We start from the raw sequence: 20,152 nt of genomic DNA on the forward strand, positions 1-20,152 counted from the left end.
ACGTCAATGGCTAAGCCCAGGTATTTTAGGTGTGGCCCTTGATATCAATGGGTCTGGAGAATTTTTATTTCTTCACGGACCAGTGACGATCTGTTTGGTTTTGTCCACATTTAGGATGAGTCTTTTGTTCTCACTCTATTAAGCAAACTTCTGACCTCCCTATAGATTTTGTCCTTCCCGTCCCTTATACATCCAACAATAAACATGTCGTCAGAGGATTTTTGTAGGTGTATTTGGTCTGTGTGACGTCTGTGTCTTCGGTGCTCCACGGTTGTTGAACGTGCATTGCCCATTTGTACAATTAGGTGTTTGAGAATCCAGTTGATTACTTTTGGATCCATGTTTAGGTTCAACGGGTTGGAAAGGATCTGGCTTGGTTCGTTTGAATATCTTCGTAGACCCGGGGGCAGATTCCATGAGGGCCGCAGGCCTTGTGCTGTTTCTGGCTGACATGATATCACACGTCCTCCACCAACACATTCATCCCCTTTCTTTTTGGTGATATTTCTGGCGGTGGATATGGAAATGGAGTGCGTGCCCTTAGCCGGTACACACTGTTGGTTGACACTGTACCCCTCAGAGAATAAGTTGAAGAATAGGTAGAGTTTGTCCACCCTTAGTTCCCATTCTGTACTACGCCTCTGTTTGTCCCCCATGCCAAGTATTTTCTTCTTACACTCCCGGACGTCCTTCATGTTATTCATATTCAGTTTGGCCTCCAGTTTCTTCTTTCCATAAACCTTCTTTGCACAATTTTGGTTCTTATATCTGATTGAATAATTTTAATTGCAGCTCTGTACCTGTTCCTACACACTTTCTTTTATCTCTTCAGCCAGTATTTAGGGTCCTTGGTTAGCCATGGCTTATAGTTTGGGTAGTACTGGAGTCCTTCCTCTGGGATGGCAGAGTCTATGCAGACCTTAAGGTACCCTGTAATATTATCGACCCATTCATATATGTCCTTGGCCTTGAACACACTCTAGCCAAATTACTCTAGACGTGCCAGGATCGGACCATCTGCAGATTATTATGGGTATTGAGGGTTCTCTCTTGACCTGCTGCCGGTTGACTGCCTAATGAAGACCAGATCTCAGGCTTATAGGCGGCATCAGTATTTGCAAATACCATTTTCTCCATGTAACACCTCTCTCCTACCAGACCTTCCCATCACTAGTAATGACTCCACACTCTCCCTGGTCCCAAACGTCCCTGCTGTCTTTGCCTCTCTTTTCACCTTTAAGCCCCATAACCAGGTCCTTACTACAACCTGCCGTCTTCACCTCAAGAACATCTCTCACTTCTGATCCTCAACCCAGAGTCAACAAAATTACTAATCCATTCCCTAGTCCTCTCCCACATGACATGAAATATTCTTCTCTATGGTATGATATACGATATCTAATGACTTCATTTTTTACTCAATTTTATTTCTGTCCACACCATACTGTCGCCTTTATAGCACTTCTCGTAGTATTGCAGCTATTCAAGTGTTGTGCCGATTCTTCTTCATCAGGCAACTAACATAATGACCCCTCCAGCTGTACCCTATCACTGCTGAATGCACCTTTCCCTCAGGTGCCTTCAGCTTCTCCACACTGCACCCCTAAAACTATAGTCACTTACAGGATAATGTCCCATGAATATATTTATATACAGCACTTATAAGCAATTACTATACATGATGCTGGTAGTTTACTTTCCATAGATGACTGTATGTTACTGACTGTCCGCTTTACTGTTGCTTGTAACTGGGAAAAGGAAACTCTCAATATTGTTTTCTTAACTATACTTTTAGGGAACAAAAGTACAAGAGGTTCCCATGGACGTCCCCCCTCATCTCCTTGTGGTGAAGTAGAAGATAATCAGTCACATCTTTCCACAGAGGAGGGAAATCATGGAGATAAGAGGCAGTTTTCATATCCGATATGTGTGAAGTCTCTTAGTCAGGAATCAAATCTTCTCATTCATCTTCAAAGTCATCGAGAAGAAAAGTCTTTTTCATGTTTAAAATGTGAGAAAATAATTACCCAGAAGTCAAGTCTTGATCAACATGTGAAAATACACACAGGGAAGAAGCCATTCTCATGTACTAAATGTGGGAAATGTTTTACTAGAAAGTCAAATCTTGTTAAACACCAGAGAATTCACACAGGGGAGAAGCCATTTACATGTATTGAATGTGGGAAATGTTTCACTCAAAAACCAAATCTTGTTAAACACCAGAGAATTCACACAGGGGAGAAGCCATTTACATGTACTGAATGTGGGAAATGTTTCACTCAAAAATCAGATCTTATTAAACACCAGAGAATTCACACAGGGGAGAAGCCATTTACATGTACTGAATGTGGGAAATGTTTTACTAAAAAATCATTTCTTGTTGAACACCAGAGAATTCACACAGGGGAGAAGCCATTTACATGTACGGAATGTGGGAAATGTTTTACTCAAAAATCAGGTCTTGTTAAACACCAGAGAATTCACACAGGAGAGAAGCCGTTCTCATGTATTCAATGTGGGAAATGTTTCACTCAAACATCAAGTCTTTTTAAACACCAGAGAATTCACACAGGGGAGAATCCATTTACATGCGCTGAATGTGGAAAATGTTTCACTCAAAAATCAGAACTTGTTAAACACCAGAGAATTCACACAGGGGAGAAGCCATTTTCATGTACTGAATGTGGGAAATGTTTTACTAAAAAATCAAATCTTGTTAAGCACCAGAGAAGTCACGCAGGGAAGAAGCCATGTTAATGTTCATAGTGAAAAAAATGTGACAAGTTTAGATTTCTTTTATTGGATTTATTTTCTTTGGACTGCTTCGACTGATTTCTGTGACATGTATATTAGTTAAAAGGTTTGATATGTGGGTGGGCAATCAGGTTGAGCATCGTGAACAATGTTATTATAAAGACTTGTTCTAGATAATTGGCCAAGATATACTGTGGGGCACATTTACTTAGAACAGTGCAGTCTGTACTATGTGCAGTGTCCCTGAATTCTGGCGCTCGTTCTTCATGGATCTGGTGCACCCTGCACAGCTCTGTCAGAGTGCACCCCCTTTTTTTTGTGCACTTTTAACATGAGTTGTGCGACACACTTTGTATGTTAAAAGTGGCGCACGTCCGACAGAGCAGCAGAACACCCATTACGTTGCAGAAATTTGTGTTGCGTGAAGAATAGTGCAGCCGCGTCACATAAGGGGTGCAGATACTTCTTAAATACATGTGCAAGCAGTTTGTACATGAAAGAACATGCAAAGTCCTACAGAAAACTGACTCACGGACCCTAGTAAATGTGGGCCTGTATGTACGAATGATCACATGATTAATGCTTTCTTAAATTTTTATTGTCAGCATCTTGATCCTTAATCATCCTTGATAGAAAGTCCTGGAAGGGTCAGAGCTTAGTGGCTTCCTCTCGCTGCTGGCTCCCATCTAGGAATTGTCACTTAGTCTCCCTCGTCCTTTCAGTGTTTTTTTTCTCCAAAATCAGCAGCGACGTCTTGTGAAAAGAGTGACCTGAACTCACAATAAACAGATAAAATGTACTATAATGATTGGTGGGACATCTGCCTGGAAGTATAAATATTCCTCTGAGATGCCGGTCAGAAGGCGGCGTAACCAGAGCTCTGTGTGCACCAATAAATGTGAATATTTTACTGTAATTCTGTTTTCATAATGATTTTTACCAGATTGTTTTAAAACGGGGAATCGCTTATGACAAACAGAATGATGTGCCTATTGTGCCGCTTGCCTATAATGGGGGGAGTCAGATTAATGGAGGACAGACAAGACAGGACAGTGAGTCGTAAGCTCCACCCTCTCCATACGCCCTGCCTCTGGGAAATAGGACAATTAAAACAAAAGAATGACCAGAGATCCAGGTCACAACAGAGATGACATATAAGACACAAAATTGCAGCCACAATGGAATAGTCACAAAATGAGAGCCAACATCGGATAACCAGAAGTATACACAGTATTCACACAGACAGTATAGCAGATAAAGCAGACCTTTCACTGGCAAGGGGCAAACAGAACACAGGGGAGCTCATTAACTTACCCCGTCACCGTTGTACACAGAAAGTGCATCGTCCGACTATTGTGCACTGTGTAAGATTTACTAAGATTGTGCACCCGATATTGTGAATGTGTCGCTTCCCTGCTCAGGTCCAACAGAGTTCGCCATCTTTTTAGTGGTGCATCTAAGTGCTTGGGCTTTCGACACAATTTGAAAGTTAAATCCTGCGCTAAGTCTGAATCAGTCGGACCAACCTACGACACGCCCCCTAATTTGTCACATGGAAGCCAGTGCAACTGCGCCAATAATGGATCGCGTGCACCACAATCCCAGCACACACATTTATTACATACCTGTGCAAGCTGTTTTAGCCCCGAAAAAGGTGAACAGTCCGGCGAAAGTGCACACTGCGACCCTTATGAACCCCAGGATCTTTTAAGTGCTACCGGGAACTAATAGGATCAGAGTTCTGTCAGTAACAGACTGTTGCTGGTGAAGAGCCGGGCTGCAGAGGAACTTGGTGTGATGAATTCACTCAGCCCAACAACTCAACCACTGTAAATACTGCTCAAAGAAGGCAAGAAACTAAGACTTTCAACATCTCCGGAGTCTTACAATTTGGACCAAGGAAGATGCCGGCACCATCTCTCCAATGAGAATTCTCCCACATTTGGAATATTTTTTCAGCTTCCCTGTATAATAAACAAAGTCTAAAAGGATGCCACTAGTGTCAAGGAAATATTAATCTTGAATGTGTAACATTTGTTTAACTATAGGGCAATTATTAAGATCAGAGATCTTATACAACAATATGAGATACAGGAAATGGTGTTCACTCTATGGGGGCGGCTAAGACGAGCCGAGTGTGTTCCATATTTCTCCCATCTCCAGGGAATCAGGATTTACTTTAGCTGAGAGCTGAGAGTGCATGCCTAGTGGTGTAACAAGGTGACTGCTAGAGTGCTGAGTGTGCATGTCTAGTGGTGTAACAAGGTGACTGCTTGGAGCTGAGTGTGCATGTCTAGTGGTGTAACAAGGTGACTGCTTGGAGCTGAGTGTGCATGTCTAGTAGTGTAACAAGGTGACTGCTGGAGTGCTGAGTGTGCATGTCTAGTAGTGTAACAAGCTGACTGCTTGAGAAGCAAGAGAGGATGTAGAGTGGGATACTTATTGGTCCCAGTATAAATGCAATAAGTGGTGGCAGCGGGTCTGGTGCTGGTGCTTGAGATGTATGATGTGTGATTTATGCTCAATTTGTGTCCTGAGTGAAAGGTGAGCGCAAGTTTGAGTAGGCTAAATTAAACTGTACAGTTGTGACATCCTTCCCTTTCATTAAGGGAACCCACAGTAGACACAATGGGGCAGATTTACTTACCCGGTCCTGTCGCGATCCAGCAGCGCATTCTGCGACAAGGATTCGGAACTTGCCGGGATTCACTAAGGTCCTGTGCTCGATATACACTAGGTGTCACTGCTGCGCCGAGGTCTGCCATAGTTCACAATCCTCTTCCTGGTGCATGTAAGTGCGATTTTTCCGAATCCGTCTGGTTTTCTGGCGGCCACACCCCCCCTGGTTTTCATCGCATGCAAGCCGGCGCTGATGTGACACACTCCGATCGCGTGCGCCAAAAACCTGGGGCAATTCGGCGCCCCAGTGGGGCTTATTTACCGAGGGTCCATGGATGCATTGTGGTTGGTTTTTCCAACATTTTCGGCGGTCACAGGTATTTAACATGGGATTGTGGCTCACTCGATTGGATTTTGGTGCAGCTGCGCTGGCTTCCATGCGACACAGATTGGGTGGCGTGCTTATGGACGGTTCGACTGATTTGGACTTAACTTTCCAATTTAACTTTCAAATTGTGTCGCAAGATCAAGCACTTACGTGCACCAGAAAGAAGAAGGTGAACTCCATCAGACCTGAGCGGGAAGTGAGCAGAATTGTCAGAATTGTCTGAAAATGCGCTTTCGGGGAGCTCCTCCAGACGGGTAAGTAATTGTGCCCTAATGAGTCTTAGTGGGGGAGGAAACACGGACTTATGTGATTTAGGTGGGGCATAGAAAGAGGGTGTAACAGGGTCAGTTGGTAATAAAAATTCTGCTGTTTTTTTTTTTTATCTAATACACCCAAATAGACCCCTTCATTCAGTAATGATTTAGGGCAGTGATGGCTAACCTATGGCACTGGTGCCAGAGGTGGCACTCAGAGCCCTTTCTGTGGGCACTCAGGCCATCACCAGAGATGACTCCAGGTATCTTCCTGCAGTCCCAGACAGCCCAGGACTTGCTGTGCACAGAGCTATTTTATATATTTTAAAGTGACAGCTCTACCTGGGACTTTTTTCTGCTTTATTGGTGTCCTCAGGTGCTGGTATCAATGAAAACTGTGACAGAGAAGGGAGTATAAATCACAAATTACATTTCTGTGTTGGCACTTTGCGATAAATAAGCGGGTCTTTGTTGAAGTTTGGGCACTCGGTCTCTAAAAGGTTTGCCATCACTGATTTAGGGTAATTAGTAATGACACTGGTGGGATCTGAGGGAAGTCTCTGGTACACCTCTGTATTGTTAAAGGGAACCTACCACCACGATTCTACCTATAAAGGTAGATGGGGTGGTAGGTGGATGAATAGGACGTGAGGATAGCCCTTTTTTGGGATAATCCTCACGTCCCGGCTATCTTTTAGAAAACTTTAATCCTGGGATATGTAATTTTTTTTAAGCTGCTACTGGGACGTGGAGTAGCCGGATATGAGGCTACAAGTCGCGGCTACTCCACGCCCCGGTAGCCTCGTTTCTCCGCCTACCATTTAATCTTCGGCGCGCAGCAACGAGGAGCCTCGTCCTAGTCACCGGCATCTGCTGCATTCTGCGCATGCGCAGTGTCTCTGGCCCCGGAGCTGAAAGCCTGCGTTCTGCGCATGTGCAGAACGCCGGGGACTCGGACATTGAGCTGCGCACCGAAGATTAAATGGTAGGCGTAGAAAAGAGGCTACAGGGGCGTGGAGTAGCCGCAACTTGTAGCCTCATGTCCAGCTACTCCACGCCCCAGTAGCCAGGATTAAAGTTTTCTAAAAGATAGCGGGACGTGAGGATTAGCCCAAAAAAGGTCTCTCCTCACGTCGCATTCATCCACCTACCACCCCTTCTACCTTTATAGGTAGAATCGTGGTGGTAGGTTCCCTTTAAGCGTATTCTCCACTTCTCTCTGATAGAGTCCTATGTCCATAATGATGACCGAACCTCTCTTGTCCGAAAGGCGTATACAGATGTTCGGATCGGCTTTCAATTGAGCGATAGCTTTCTGTTGGTACTCGGTTAGATTGTGCTTCTTTGCTTCCATAATAGAATTTTCATGTAATAGCTTAAAGTGTAACCGTCATTCTGAGCAAAAAAAACTGAAATACATAATTCTGCTCCAGGTGTCCCTGGGAAATTTAGGGTTTCTGGCGTCCCCTTCACTGTCCCGACAGTGCACCATTTTTTTTGGTGCACCTTTAACATGAAACAAAATTCTGTCGGACTTTGCATGATAAATGTGGCGCATGGTCCGACAAAGCACGGGAAAGCCCCCTACAGTGCAGAAATGTGTGTTGCATGTAGAACAGTGCAGCGTGCAGCAGAATTGTGGCGCAGACACTTCTTAAAGGGAACCTGTCACCAGGAGACCCATTTTTAGCACTCCCCCAGTCCCCACAGAGCAGCGTACATGCACTGCCAAAGTGTTTTTGTATTAAAAATTGGATTTACAGAAAAAAAGATCTGTTATATTGTACCTTGCTGTGTGACTAGGCAGTTGCCAAAAGGGAGGGGCTGGAAAGGAGCGCCCCCCCCCCCCTCACCCTTGGGAAACAGCTCCTCCATGTGACCTTTTCAAATATATGAAAACACCCATCACTTGGCTTAGCAACGTCCCCTGCTCCTCTACAGCCAATCCCGAGTGTGGGGAGTTATTAATATATTTGAAAAGGTCACATGTTTCCCAAGGGGGGGGGGGGGGAACTGCTCCTTTCCAGCTCCTCCCAAAAGGCAACTGCCTAGTCACACAGCAGATGCTAATGAAAGGTGCAATAGAACATATCTTTTTTTCTGTAAAACCAATTTTTTAATACAAAAACACTTTGGCAGTGTATGCGCTATGCTCTGTGGGGACTGGGGGAGGGCTAAAAATGGGTCTCCTGGTGACAGGTTCCCTTTAAATATCTGTACCAGCAGTTTACACTGAAAAGAACGTGCAAAGTCTGACAGAATACTGGCGCCCGACCCCTAGGGCGCGTTCACACGTTCCGCTATCGTCGCGTTCGTAACGCGACGCTAGCGCACAGTAGGCGGGGCTCGGGACGATCGCATGCGTTTTTCTGGAAACGCATATGCGATCGCCCCAAACTCCGCCCCCTGTGCGCTAGCGTCGCGTTATGAACGCGGCGCTAGCGGAACGTGTGAACGCGCCCTCAGTAAATGTGGCCCAATAAGTTTTTCCAAGTTTTTTTGCGGTAAATTTTGGTGCTTCGGCTTATACACGGGTATACAGGCAGCCCCCGGCTTACATACAAGATAGGGTCTGTAGGTTTGCTCTTAAGTTGAATTTGTATGTAAGTCGGAACTGTATATTTTATCATTGTAATCCCAGCCAGAACTTTTTTGTTCTCTGTGACAATTGGATTTTAAAAATGTTGGGTTGTCATAAGAATCAGGATTAACAATAAATCTTAATTGCAGACGCCGGTGATAACTGATAGAGCTGATTATTGTAGCCTAGGACTAAAGCACAATAAATTACCAAAATCCAGAGGTCCGTTTGTAACTAGAGGTTGTCTGTAAGTCAAGTGTGTAAGTAGGGGACCATCTGTATATAACATATATTATTACATAGTAGGTTCAGTGCACTCTACACATCTAATAATATGAGGATTTTGTCCTTTTCCATGGTCGGGAATAGGAGTTCTCCTTGCGGTGACTTTGCCGATTACGGCCGCTGTGTAGGGGGGTGGACACTTATAGCCATGGACGCTCCACTTGGGGGATTCTGGGAAAATATGAAAAGTTTTCCAGGATGGGATGAGGAAAGCCACGCCTCTTGTAGCTCCTTGTATGGCAGTTCCCTGGACATGAAGCCTGACCTCCAGGAAGCCTAATGACATGATGCAGCCCATGTATTCCAGGAGGAGCAGACCCCCGGCTGTACACAGCGCTGTACGATGCTTCCCCCTGGTTGGGTCTCCTCAGGGCAGCGCAGGGAACTGGTCTGGAGACTGTAGGGGCAGGAGGGGCCTGGCCCAGTTACGTACGTGTTCAGACTGAGGCGCCTGCGGTCAGTCAAACGCTGAGTGAGAACGTAGCCGGACACTGAGAACATACACATAGACACTTACACAGTGACGTCACACTCAGACTCCGCCCCTCAGGTAGGTAACATTCCTGCATTACTTGTTATCTGTGTCCTACACCCCGGCAGCCTCTACCTCAGCATCACTGTCACAGCACACGTGAGCAGGGCGCGACGTCACTGAGGGGCGGGGCCTCCTGCTCACTATCCACTAGTCATGTGACCCTGTAAGTGTGATGTCACTGAAGGGCGGGGCCTCCTGCTCAGCTGAAAGACTTCACAATGTACTTACCATACGTCTATGTGATGTCGCTGGTCACATGCTACCTGGAGGTCATGTGACCTTTGTTTATGGGCGGAGCTTATGCAGCATGTATAGGAGTGGCAGTGCTCGGACTTCCTATCAGGGGAATCCACTTACAAATCTGTTTATTAAGCCCCGCCCCTTTTCCTGTCCTCGCTCCGTAACTCTCCACTGTATATCTCCCGCCCGCGTGTAGCTCCGCCTTATACATCTCCCGCCCGCGTGTAGCTCCGCCTTATACATCTCCCGCCCCCGTGTAGCTCCGCCCTGTATCTCCGCCCACAGAGGAAGTTGCGGTTGGACGCAGCGGCAGCGGCTGTTCCTCCTGAGTATAAGATCCCGGCCCCAGGAGATTATTCCCAGAGAGGTAACGTCTCCCGCAGCTTCCGGTGTATAACAACTTCCGCTTCTCTCATCTCCTCTTATTATTCACTATTTCTCTTACATGTAGAAGCGTCTGTAGCCACCACATGTTCTACCTGCACCCGGGATAAGGGAGAGACATGTATATATATATATATATATACATATATATCTATATATCCCTGTATACAGTATAGGTGTGGGGTGTATATATGACTATGTATGTAGCTGTATATATATGTCTCTGTATACAGTATAGGTGTGGGGTGTATATATGACTATGTATGTAGCTGTATATATATATGTCTGTATACAGTATAGGTGTGGGGTGTATATATGACTATGTATGTAGCTGTATATATATGTCTCTGTATACAGTATAGGTGTGGGGTGTATATATGACTATGTATGTAGCTGTATATATATATGTCTGTATACAGTATAGGTGTGGGGTGTATATATGACTATGTATGTAGCTGTATATATATATATATGTCTCTGTATACAGTATAGGTGTGGGATGTATATATGACTATGTATGTAGCTGTATATATATGTCTGTATACAGTATAGGTGTGGGTTGTATATAGGACTATGTATGTAGCTGTATATATATGTCTCTGTATACAGTATAGGTGTGGGGTGTATATATGACTATTTATGTAGCTGTATATATATGTCTCTGTATACAGTATAGGTGTGGGATGTATATATATGACTATGTATGTAGCTGTATATATATATATATATGTCTCTGTATACAGTATAGGTGTGGGGTGTATATATGACTATGTATGTAGCTGTATATATATGTGTCTGTATATACAGTATAGGTGTGGGGTGTATATATGACTATGTATGTAGCTGTATATATATATGTCTCTGTATACAGTATAGGTGTGGGGTGTATATATGACTATGTATGTAGCTGTATATATAGGTCTCTGTATACAGTATAAGTGAGAGGTGTATATATGACTATGTATGTAGCTGTATATATATGTCTCTGTATACAGTATAGGTGTGGGGTGTATATATGACTATGTATGTAGCTGTATATATATATGTCTCTGTATACAGTATAGGTGTGGGATGTATATATGGCTATGTATGTAGCTGTATATATGTCTCTGTATACAGTATAGGTGTGGGATGTATATATGGCTATGTATGTAGCTGTATATATGTCTCTGTATACAGTATAGGTGTGGGGTGTATATATGACTATGTATGTAGCTGTATATATATATCTCTGTATACAGTGTAGGTGTGGGGTGTATATATGACTATGTATGTAGCTATATATATGTCTCTGTATACAGTATAGGTGTGGGATGTATATATGGCTATGTATGTAGCTGTATATATGTCTCTGTATACAGTATAGGTGTGGGATGTATATATGGCTATGTATGTAGCTGTATATATGTCTCTGTATACAGTATAGGTGTGGGGTGTATATATGACTATGTATGTAGCTGTATATATATATCTCTGTATACAGTGTAGGTGTGGGGTGTATATATGACTATGTATGTAGCTATATATATGTCTCTGTATACAGTATAGGTGTGGGGTGTATATATGACTATGTATGTAGCTGTATATATATGTCTCTGTATACAGTTTAGGTGTGGGGTGTATATATGACTATGTATGTAGCTGTATATATATGTCTCTGTATACAGTTTAGGTGTGGGGTGTATATATGACTATGTATGTAGCTGTATATATATGTCTCTGTATACAGTATAGGTGTGGGGTGTATATATGACTATGTATGTAGCTGTATATATATGTCTCTGTATACAGTATAGGTGTGGGGTGTATATATGACTATGTATGTAGCTGTATATATATGTCTCTGTATACAGTTTAGGTGTGGGGTGTATATATGACTATGTATGTAGCTGTATATATATGTCTCTGTATATAGTATAGGTGTGGGGTGTATATATGACTATGTATGTAGCTGTATATATAAGTCTCTGTATACTGTATAGGTGTGGGGTGTATATATGACTATGTATGTAGCTGTATATATGTGTCTCTGTATACAGTATAGGTGTGGGGTGTATATATGACTATGTATGTAGCTATATATATATGTCTCTGTATACAGTATAGGTGTGGGGTGTATATATATGTCTCTGTATACAGTATAGGTGTTGGGTGTATATATGACTATGTATGTAGCTATATATATATGTCTCTGTATACAGTATAGGTGTGGGGTGTATATATGACTATGTATGTAGCAGTATATATATGTCTCTGTATACAGTATAGGTGTGGGGTGTATATATGTCTCTGTATACAGTTTAGGTGTGGGATGTATATATGACTATGCATGTAGCTGTATATATATATGTCTCTGTATACAGTATAGGTGTGGGGTGTATATATGACTATGTATGTAGCTGTATATATATGTCTCTGTATACAGTATAGATGTGGGATGTATATATGACTACGTATGTAGCTGTATATATATATGTCCCTGTATACAGTATAGGTGTGGGGTGTATATATGACTATGTATGTAGCTGTATATATATATGTCTCTGTATACAGTATAGGTGTGGGGTGTATATATAACTATGTATGTAACTGTATATATGTCTCTGTATACAGTATAGGTGTGGGGTGTATATATGACTATGTATGTAGCTGTATATATGTCTCTGTATACAGTACAGGTGTGGGGTGTATATATGTCTATGTATGTAGCTGTATATATATGTCTCTGTATACAGTATAGGTGTGGGATGTATATATGACTATGTATGTAGCTGTATATATATGTGTCTGTATACAGTATAGGTGTGGGGTGTATATATGACTATGTATGTAGCTGTATATATATATATATATATATATATATATATGTCTCTGTATACAGTATAGGTGTGGGGTGTATATATGACTATGTATGTAGCTGTATATATATGTCTCTGTATACAGTATAGGTGTGGGATGTATATATGACTATGTATGTAGCTGTATATATATGTCTCTGTATACAGTATAGGTGTGGGGTGTATATATGACTATGTATGTAGCTATATATATATGTCTCTGTATACAGTATAGGTGTGGGGTGTATATATATGTCTCTGTATACAGTATAGGTGTTGGGTGTATATATGACTATGTATGTAGCTATATATATATGTCTCTGTATACAGTATAGGTGTGGGGTGTATATATGACTATGTATGTAGCAGTATATATATGTCTCTGTATACAGTATAGGTGTGGGGTGTATATATGTCTCTGTATACAGTTTAGGTGTGGGATGTATATATGACTATGTATGTAGCTGTATATATATATGTCTCTGTATACAGTATAGGTGTGAGGTGTATATATGACTATGTATGTAGCAGTATATATATGTCTCTGTATACAGTATAGGTGTGGGGTGTATATAGGTCTCTGTATACAGTATAGGTGTGGGGTGTATATATGACTATGCATGTAGCTGTATATATATATGTCTCTGTATACAGTATAGGTGTGGGGTGTATATATGACTATGTATGTAGCTGTATATATATGTCTCTGTATACAGTATAGATGTGGGGTGTATATATGACTATGTATGTAGCTGTATATATATGTCCCTGTATACAGTATAGGTGTGGGGTGTATATATGACTATGTATGTAACTGTATATATGTCTCTGTATACAGTATAGGTGTGGGGTGTATATATAACTATGTATGTAACTGTATATATGTCTCTGTATACAGTATAGGTGTGGGGTGTATATATGACTATGTATGTAGCTGTATATATGTCTCTGTATACAGTATAGGTGTGGGGTGTATATATGACTATGTATGTAGCTGTATATATATGTCTCTGTATACAGTATAGGTGTGGGGTGTATATATGACTATGTATGTAGCTGTATATATATGTCTCTGTATACAGTATAGGTGTGGGGTATATATATGACTATGTATGTAGCTGTATATATATGTCTCTGTATACAGTATAGGTGTGGGGTGTATATATATGTCTCTGTATACAGTATAGGTGTGGGGTGTATATATGACTATGTATGTAGCTGTATATATGTCTCTGTATACAGTATAGGTGTGGGATGTATATATGACTATGTATGTAGCTGTATATATATGTCTCTGTATACAGTATAGGTGTGGGATGTATATATGACTATGTATGTAGCTGTATATATATATGTCTCTGTATACAGTATAGGTGTGGGGTGTATATATGACTATGTATGTAGCTGTATATATATGTCTCTGTATACAGTATAGGTGTGGGGTGTATATATGACTATGTATGTAGCTGTATATATATATGTCTCTGTATACAGTATAGGTGTGGGGTATATATATGACTATGTATGTAGCTGTATATATAATGTCTCTGTATACAGTATAGGTGTGGGATGTATATATGACTATGTATGTAGCTGTATATATCTGTCTCTGTATACAGTATAGGTGTGGGGTGTATATATGTCTCTGTATACAGTAAAGATGTGGAATGTATATATGACTATGTATGTAGCTATATATATATATATATATATATACACTCACCGGCCACTTTATTAGGTACACCTGTCCAACTGCTCGTTAACACTTAATTTCTAATCAGCCAATCACATGGCGGCATGTAGACATGGTCAAGACAATCTCCTGCAGTTCAAACCGAGCATCAGTATGGGGAAGAAAGGTGATTTGATGCCTTTGAACGTGGCAGAAGACCACACCGGGTGCCACTCCTTTCAGCTAAGAACAGGAAACTACACCCCTAGATTTATTCATGGAGGGGTGTAGTTTTCAAATAGGGTCAGATCTCAGGGGTTCCTACTGTACTGATCCCTAAGGGCATCTACAAATGTTTCATGATGCCCCAAAAAAATGTAAATGTCTGTGCTCCAGATGTCATTCTCTTCCGAACCCTGTCATGTCTCCATCTTGAAGCCTATTGCCATACATGGAGTATTTCAATACTCGTAATAACCCGCAGAATAATTTTTGGGGTGTTTATCAGTGGCATGAGTTCATGGGCTGATTTCAGTTGTCACTAAAATGGCACATTTGAGAAAACAATTCAATTAGTACAGTGCTCTATTTACTTTGTATTACATTTGGGCGTGCATCTCAGGGGTTAAAATGCACATACAACCCTAGATCAATTCTTTGAGGGGTGCCCTACAACAGGGTCACTACTTGGGGGTTTCTATTGCACTGGTACCTCAGGGGCACACCAACACCAGTCTAGTGAAAAAGGAGCTGCAAAAGGAAAATTCGGCTCCTTCCCTTCTCAGTCCTGCTGTGTGCCCAGCCTCTCAATTATTGGCACATGTGGGGTATTGCCGTACTCTGGAAAACCCACAGAATGGTTTTTGGGTTGTTTGTCTAAAGTGCCATGGGGTGGGCACAATGCAGGAGGCACTATAATCACATGTTGGGGGTTAAAATGCTCACCACCAACCCAGATAAATTCTTTAAAGGGGTCTAGTTTCCAAAATGGTGACCTCTTTGGGGGCTTTCTATTGTACTGTTACTTCAGGGGCTCTTCAAGGACACTGTGGCACCACAAAACATTAGCAGCCAACTTGGCCTGACAAAAACCCAATAGCACTAAAGCACTAACTCTGTCCCGGACATCGCTGTGCAACGAAACAGCAGTTGACATCCACATGTCTGGTATTGCCGTACTCGGAAGAAAAAGGCAAAAATTTTGGGTTGTATATTTACCTCAAATTCCTTCTGAATGTGTCCATTTTAGGGCTAAATGAGAATAATCTTCTTCAAAAATTGAAATTTCAAAATTTCCAATCCCATTTTTGTTTGCTTCTGGAGAAAAAATTAAAGGGTTAAAAGACTTCTCAAATTTTGATTTGAATAGTTTGAGATGTTAGGTTCATAAAATAGTGTTACTTGTGGGGGTATATAGTACAGAAGCCTTTACAGGGCACTTCCAAAAATTTAGCATTTTTTAAATCTCTTGAAAATCTGAGAAATTGCTACTAAAATTTGAAACCTCACATCTGAAAAAAACAATGTAAACGTAAAACAAATTATGGAAATAAAAAGAAGACCTTACATCGGGCGCAAGGCTGCAGCTGTGAACGGACAGCCCTTGGCCCAACCGGAGCAGAGAGGCACTGGGCTTTTTTGAGTAACACTGCCTTTATAAGTGAAGAAGAAGGGTCTCACTTCACACATCATACTTGTTCTAACACATACTCAAGTCTAGTGGAATGGGGAGGGCCTTGGTCTTATCACATTTGCATTTCAGATGAAACGCATACAATTGGTAATGGGCACCATGTGTTTTGCGTTGTTTACATACAAAACTGGTATTTCAGCAGAAAGATCTATGTGAACTCACAAAGCCCCTCCCATTTCTGCTTGACTTGTTTCTAAACTCAGTAACGGAATGCAAAAATACAGAACATTTTCTAATCACTTTTAGTAATATCAGAATGGGGCACATTTACTTACCCGTCCCGTTGACGCCGCCGATCTGGAATGTCCGGCAAGGATTTGGAACTGATGCGATTCACTAAGATTGTGAGTCCAATTTCGCTTCCCCGCTGAGGTCTGCCAGAGTTCACCTTCTTATTCCTGGACGGACCCTTAGTAAATGTGCCCTAATGTATAACAGAATATTGAAGGGTGAGAATGTGGCCTAAGGAAGCAGCAGCTAGACAAGTCCTGTATGATAAAGAATTGGAGAACCACAATACCACAATCTTCGGGCATAAATACCTTGAGCATCTCCAGCAGCTTCTCCCAGTTGTAGACAGCAGCCATCTAACCGGGTCGGCCAGAGGGAAGGTGAAGACCATGAAGATGCGGGTGAACCACAGCATGATGGCGGGAGCACAGGGCGTGATCTTGCACAGCAAGATGTTGCCCTGGCAGTGAACTGGCTGGATCTTGGCCACATACCTGCTCTCCCGTTTGGAGCCGCAGCGCTGCACCACCCGCAGCTCCATGGGCTCCAGAGCCAGGAAGAGCAGCACGACGACGATGATGCCCTGCAGCCACAAAGGGAGCAGTGGCTTTTGCTCCTCCAGCACCCGCACGTTCGGAGCTGGACCGCTCAGCCTAAAGGCATTATAGGGGATAATTGCCAATTTCACTTATCTTGGGGAGTGATGGCGCCTGATAATGCATCTGATGCTTGGTGAGGCGTTAATTCTAACCAAGCACAAGCCAGATGGTGAGACCTCTGGTCTAACTAAGCACAAGCCAGATGGAATAGCATGCCGCTGCAAGATGCTGTGGTAACCGCTGCTCCAGTATAAATCCCCAACAGTGTCACCAGCAAAGCAGCCCCCCCCCCCCCACACACACACCATCGTTTCTCCATGTTTCACAGTAGGAACCAGGCACATAGTGTCCATTCCTTCACCTTTTCTGTGTTGCACAAAGACACGGTGGTTGGAACCAAAGATCTCAAATGTGGACTCATCAGACCAAAGCCCAGCTTTCCCCTGGTGAAATGTCCATTCCTTGTGTTCTCTCATGCTTGTTGCCGGTCCTTAGCAGTGGTTTCCTAGCAGTGATGTTACCATGAAGCTGCTGGACACAGTCTCCTCTTCTGCTAGACCTCTGTGCGGCAGTGACCTGCTCTCTAATCTGAGCTGCTGTTACCTGTGATTTCTGAGGCTGGTGACTCGGATGAGCATACCCTCCGCAGCAGAGGTGACTCTTCCTTTCCTGGGTTGGTCCTCATGTCGGCCAGTTTCTTTGTAGGCAAAGGAGCGAGAAAGCTTCATTGTCATAAGTCTGCGGACCCTTAGTAAATGAGCCCCACTACTTCCATGTTGCCCTCTAATCTCTCGCAGCGCTGGGCAGCTATGGGGTGCCACCATGAAACAATGCTGCTGTCTGTTTAAATGGCTAAGGGAGTAAAATCAACCAGAGACCTGTCTGATGACCACTTCTGGTGTGATATCGTAGCACTTCCGCTACCATGGCACATGGACCTCAGAATTTTATAACTCCTAAAAGGAACTATGGCTTCTGATAACATAGTAAAGAATGTAGTAATAGAAATAACAGAGCGGGGGTATAATACCACAACAGGAGTAGTTTGTATTGGTTCTCCTTATAGTTAATACAATGGGAGGTCTTGTCTGCTTTATCCCAGAAGGAGCTCCACACTGGGAGAGGTGAGGTTCTGCCTAGAAATGTTTCCCATTTCACCATGTACCTATGACGCGGAGAGTCTTTATAAATTGCTGATATAAGACCCGCAGTAGAGGTGCCAACCTTGCACAACCTCTCAAACTAAGTTGGTGCTGAGACTGACGCCACACGTAGTGGAGAGAAAAGATTTAATGTGTAGGTAACTGCATAGGAACGAGGAGGACAAGGAGAACCTGTTCTGGAGGTCCGCAAAATCTATTAATTTTCGCAATCTAAAATCTAGCCTGGATCTATTAGTGTTTATCAGGATGGATTCTGATGGTAGATTTACTTTAACCGCCGTTTTTGGTGGTTGACAATTGATTTGGTCGTGGCTCTTAAACCTGAGGTCTGGGACAGATTGGAATTGCTAAGCAATGATGCAAAACCACAAATTTCAGTTCTATGCCAAACCTGGACCTTAACTGTAGTATCACCTCTTTAAATGCCTGCGGTAAAGCTGTGTATAAATATAACATATAAATCAATGGTGCTTGCTGGTCAGGACATACCCGAGGGCGTCTTTTGCCTTTAATCTTAATAATTTTCCCCAGCACCACGACGGCACCAACCAGAGAGAGGGATCCACCCCCGGGGACAGGAAACCTGAGCATAAAAACACGCCCCTCCTATCCTACCTCAGTGGTTTCCTGTCCCTGGCGGGAACCTGAGTGTTAAGAAGATTACTACCTGGTGCCTGTCAGACGGCAGGTACTAGGTTTTGAACCCGGCCAGTGAGCTGGAGGTTATCCAGATCTGGAGCGATCCAAAGCAGCACAGGCGAGGTGCTGCGGGTCTAGGCAAAGTGTCAGCAATGATAGTTGCCATTATGTGTGTCCTAGCCCCAGAAACAACATGATGGATAATGGGGACTAGAGTGTGCCTGTTCTGGTTTTCTGCTGCACGGTACCGACCCCAGAGTGGGAGCAGGTATGCAGGGAGACGTGTCCAGTATCCGACCTCTCCAGAAGGAGGATTCACAGTTGCATGGTGTGATTCCTCCTCTCCAAACACACCTCACGTGGTGAATGGTGCTAACAGGATGGGACTTCGGGCATCCTGTACAGTACACACCTCCAGTGGAATGGGTTGTGTCTGTTGGATTATCTCTTATGAGGGGGCTCACAGAACCTGACAAAAAGGTCACCGTATCCCCACAGACCCGGAAAAACCATCGTACCCATAGGAGAGTTCCGGGTGGTAAGTCTACTTTTTTTTATTACACTCATGATATGAAATGTGTAATATGGATTCTAGTTAACCCATGGATACATTGGAAAACTACCAGCCTTTCTAAGCTGAACATACTTGCTCTCGTCAGGTCTAAAATCCTGTTCAGTAGCTTGAGTTACAGCTTGGATTAATTACCCTTGCCAGCCAGCCAGCTTCAGTTAATTGGCTAACGGCTTGCAGGTTAACCTCTTCTCCCAGTGTGGAGAAGAGTTTAGTGTGGAGGTGCCTCAAGGAAACACATGGTTTCTGTTTATTATGGCGTCCTGCACAGAACTCGCTGATGGTCAGTTTGTGGTGTATGTTTAACTGAGCAGATCAGGAGACAAAAAATGCTACATAAACTGTTTGCAAGCATGCTCTGAATTATAACCTATGAGCGTTTACTACAGCTAGTGCAGCTAAAGGGAATTCTGCACTTGTATGAGAGTTTCAGGTAGTTCAGTCAATCATCTAACGACTTGCAGGTTAGCCTCCCCTCCAGGTATGGAGAGAAGTTCAGGACTGGGACACTTCACAGAGCACATGGTTGCTCTTCAGTTATCTTGGGTCTGAACCACATGCCGCTCTCATAAAGCATTGCTTGGACACAGAAAGTGAGTTTCCATCAACATGGATCACCTGGCTCAAAATTACAAGAGGTAGAAAAACCCTCATTATCGGGTGCTTCTATGCCTGCAAACTTGTTAAGTTTGAAAGCTACTCTTTTA

At 42.9% G+C, this 20,152-nt stretch overlaps 1 protein-coding gene across 2 annotated transcripts in view; it reads left to right on the plus strand.

Moving 5' to 3' along the window:
- Window positions 1-20,152, plus strand: part of LOC140119857 (uncharacterized) — a 63,975-nt gene that overhangs the window by 35,297 nt on the left and 8,526 nt on the right. Inside the window, exon 4 of one of the 2 annotated variants that reach the window (XM_072139283.1) lies at window positions 1,796-4,742. In XM_072139283.1, the coding sequence (XP_071995384.1) occupies window positions 1,796-2,757 (962 nt within the window). In that variant the 3' untranslated portion in view covers window positions 2,758-4,742. Of the gene's footprint in view, window positions 1-1,795; window positions 4,743-20,152 lie in introns of those variants that run through there. The other variant, XM_072139284.1, reaches the window with a different exon arrangement.

This window comes from Engystomops pustulosus, chromosome 2 (assembly GCF_040894005.1).
Source record: "Engystomops pustulosus chromosome 2, aEngPut4.maternal, whole genome shotgun sequence".
NCBI classification, from domain to species: Eukaryota; Metazoa; Chordata; class Amphibia; order Anura; family Leptodactylidae; genus Engystomops; species Engystomops pustulosus.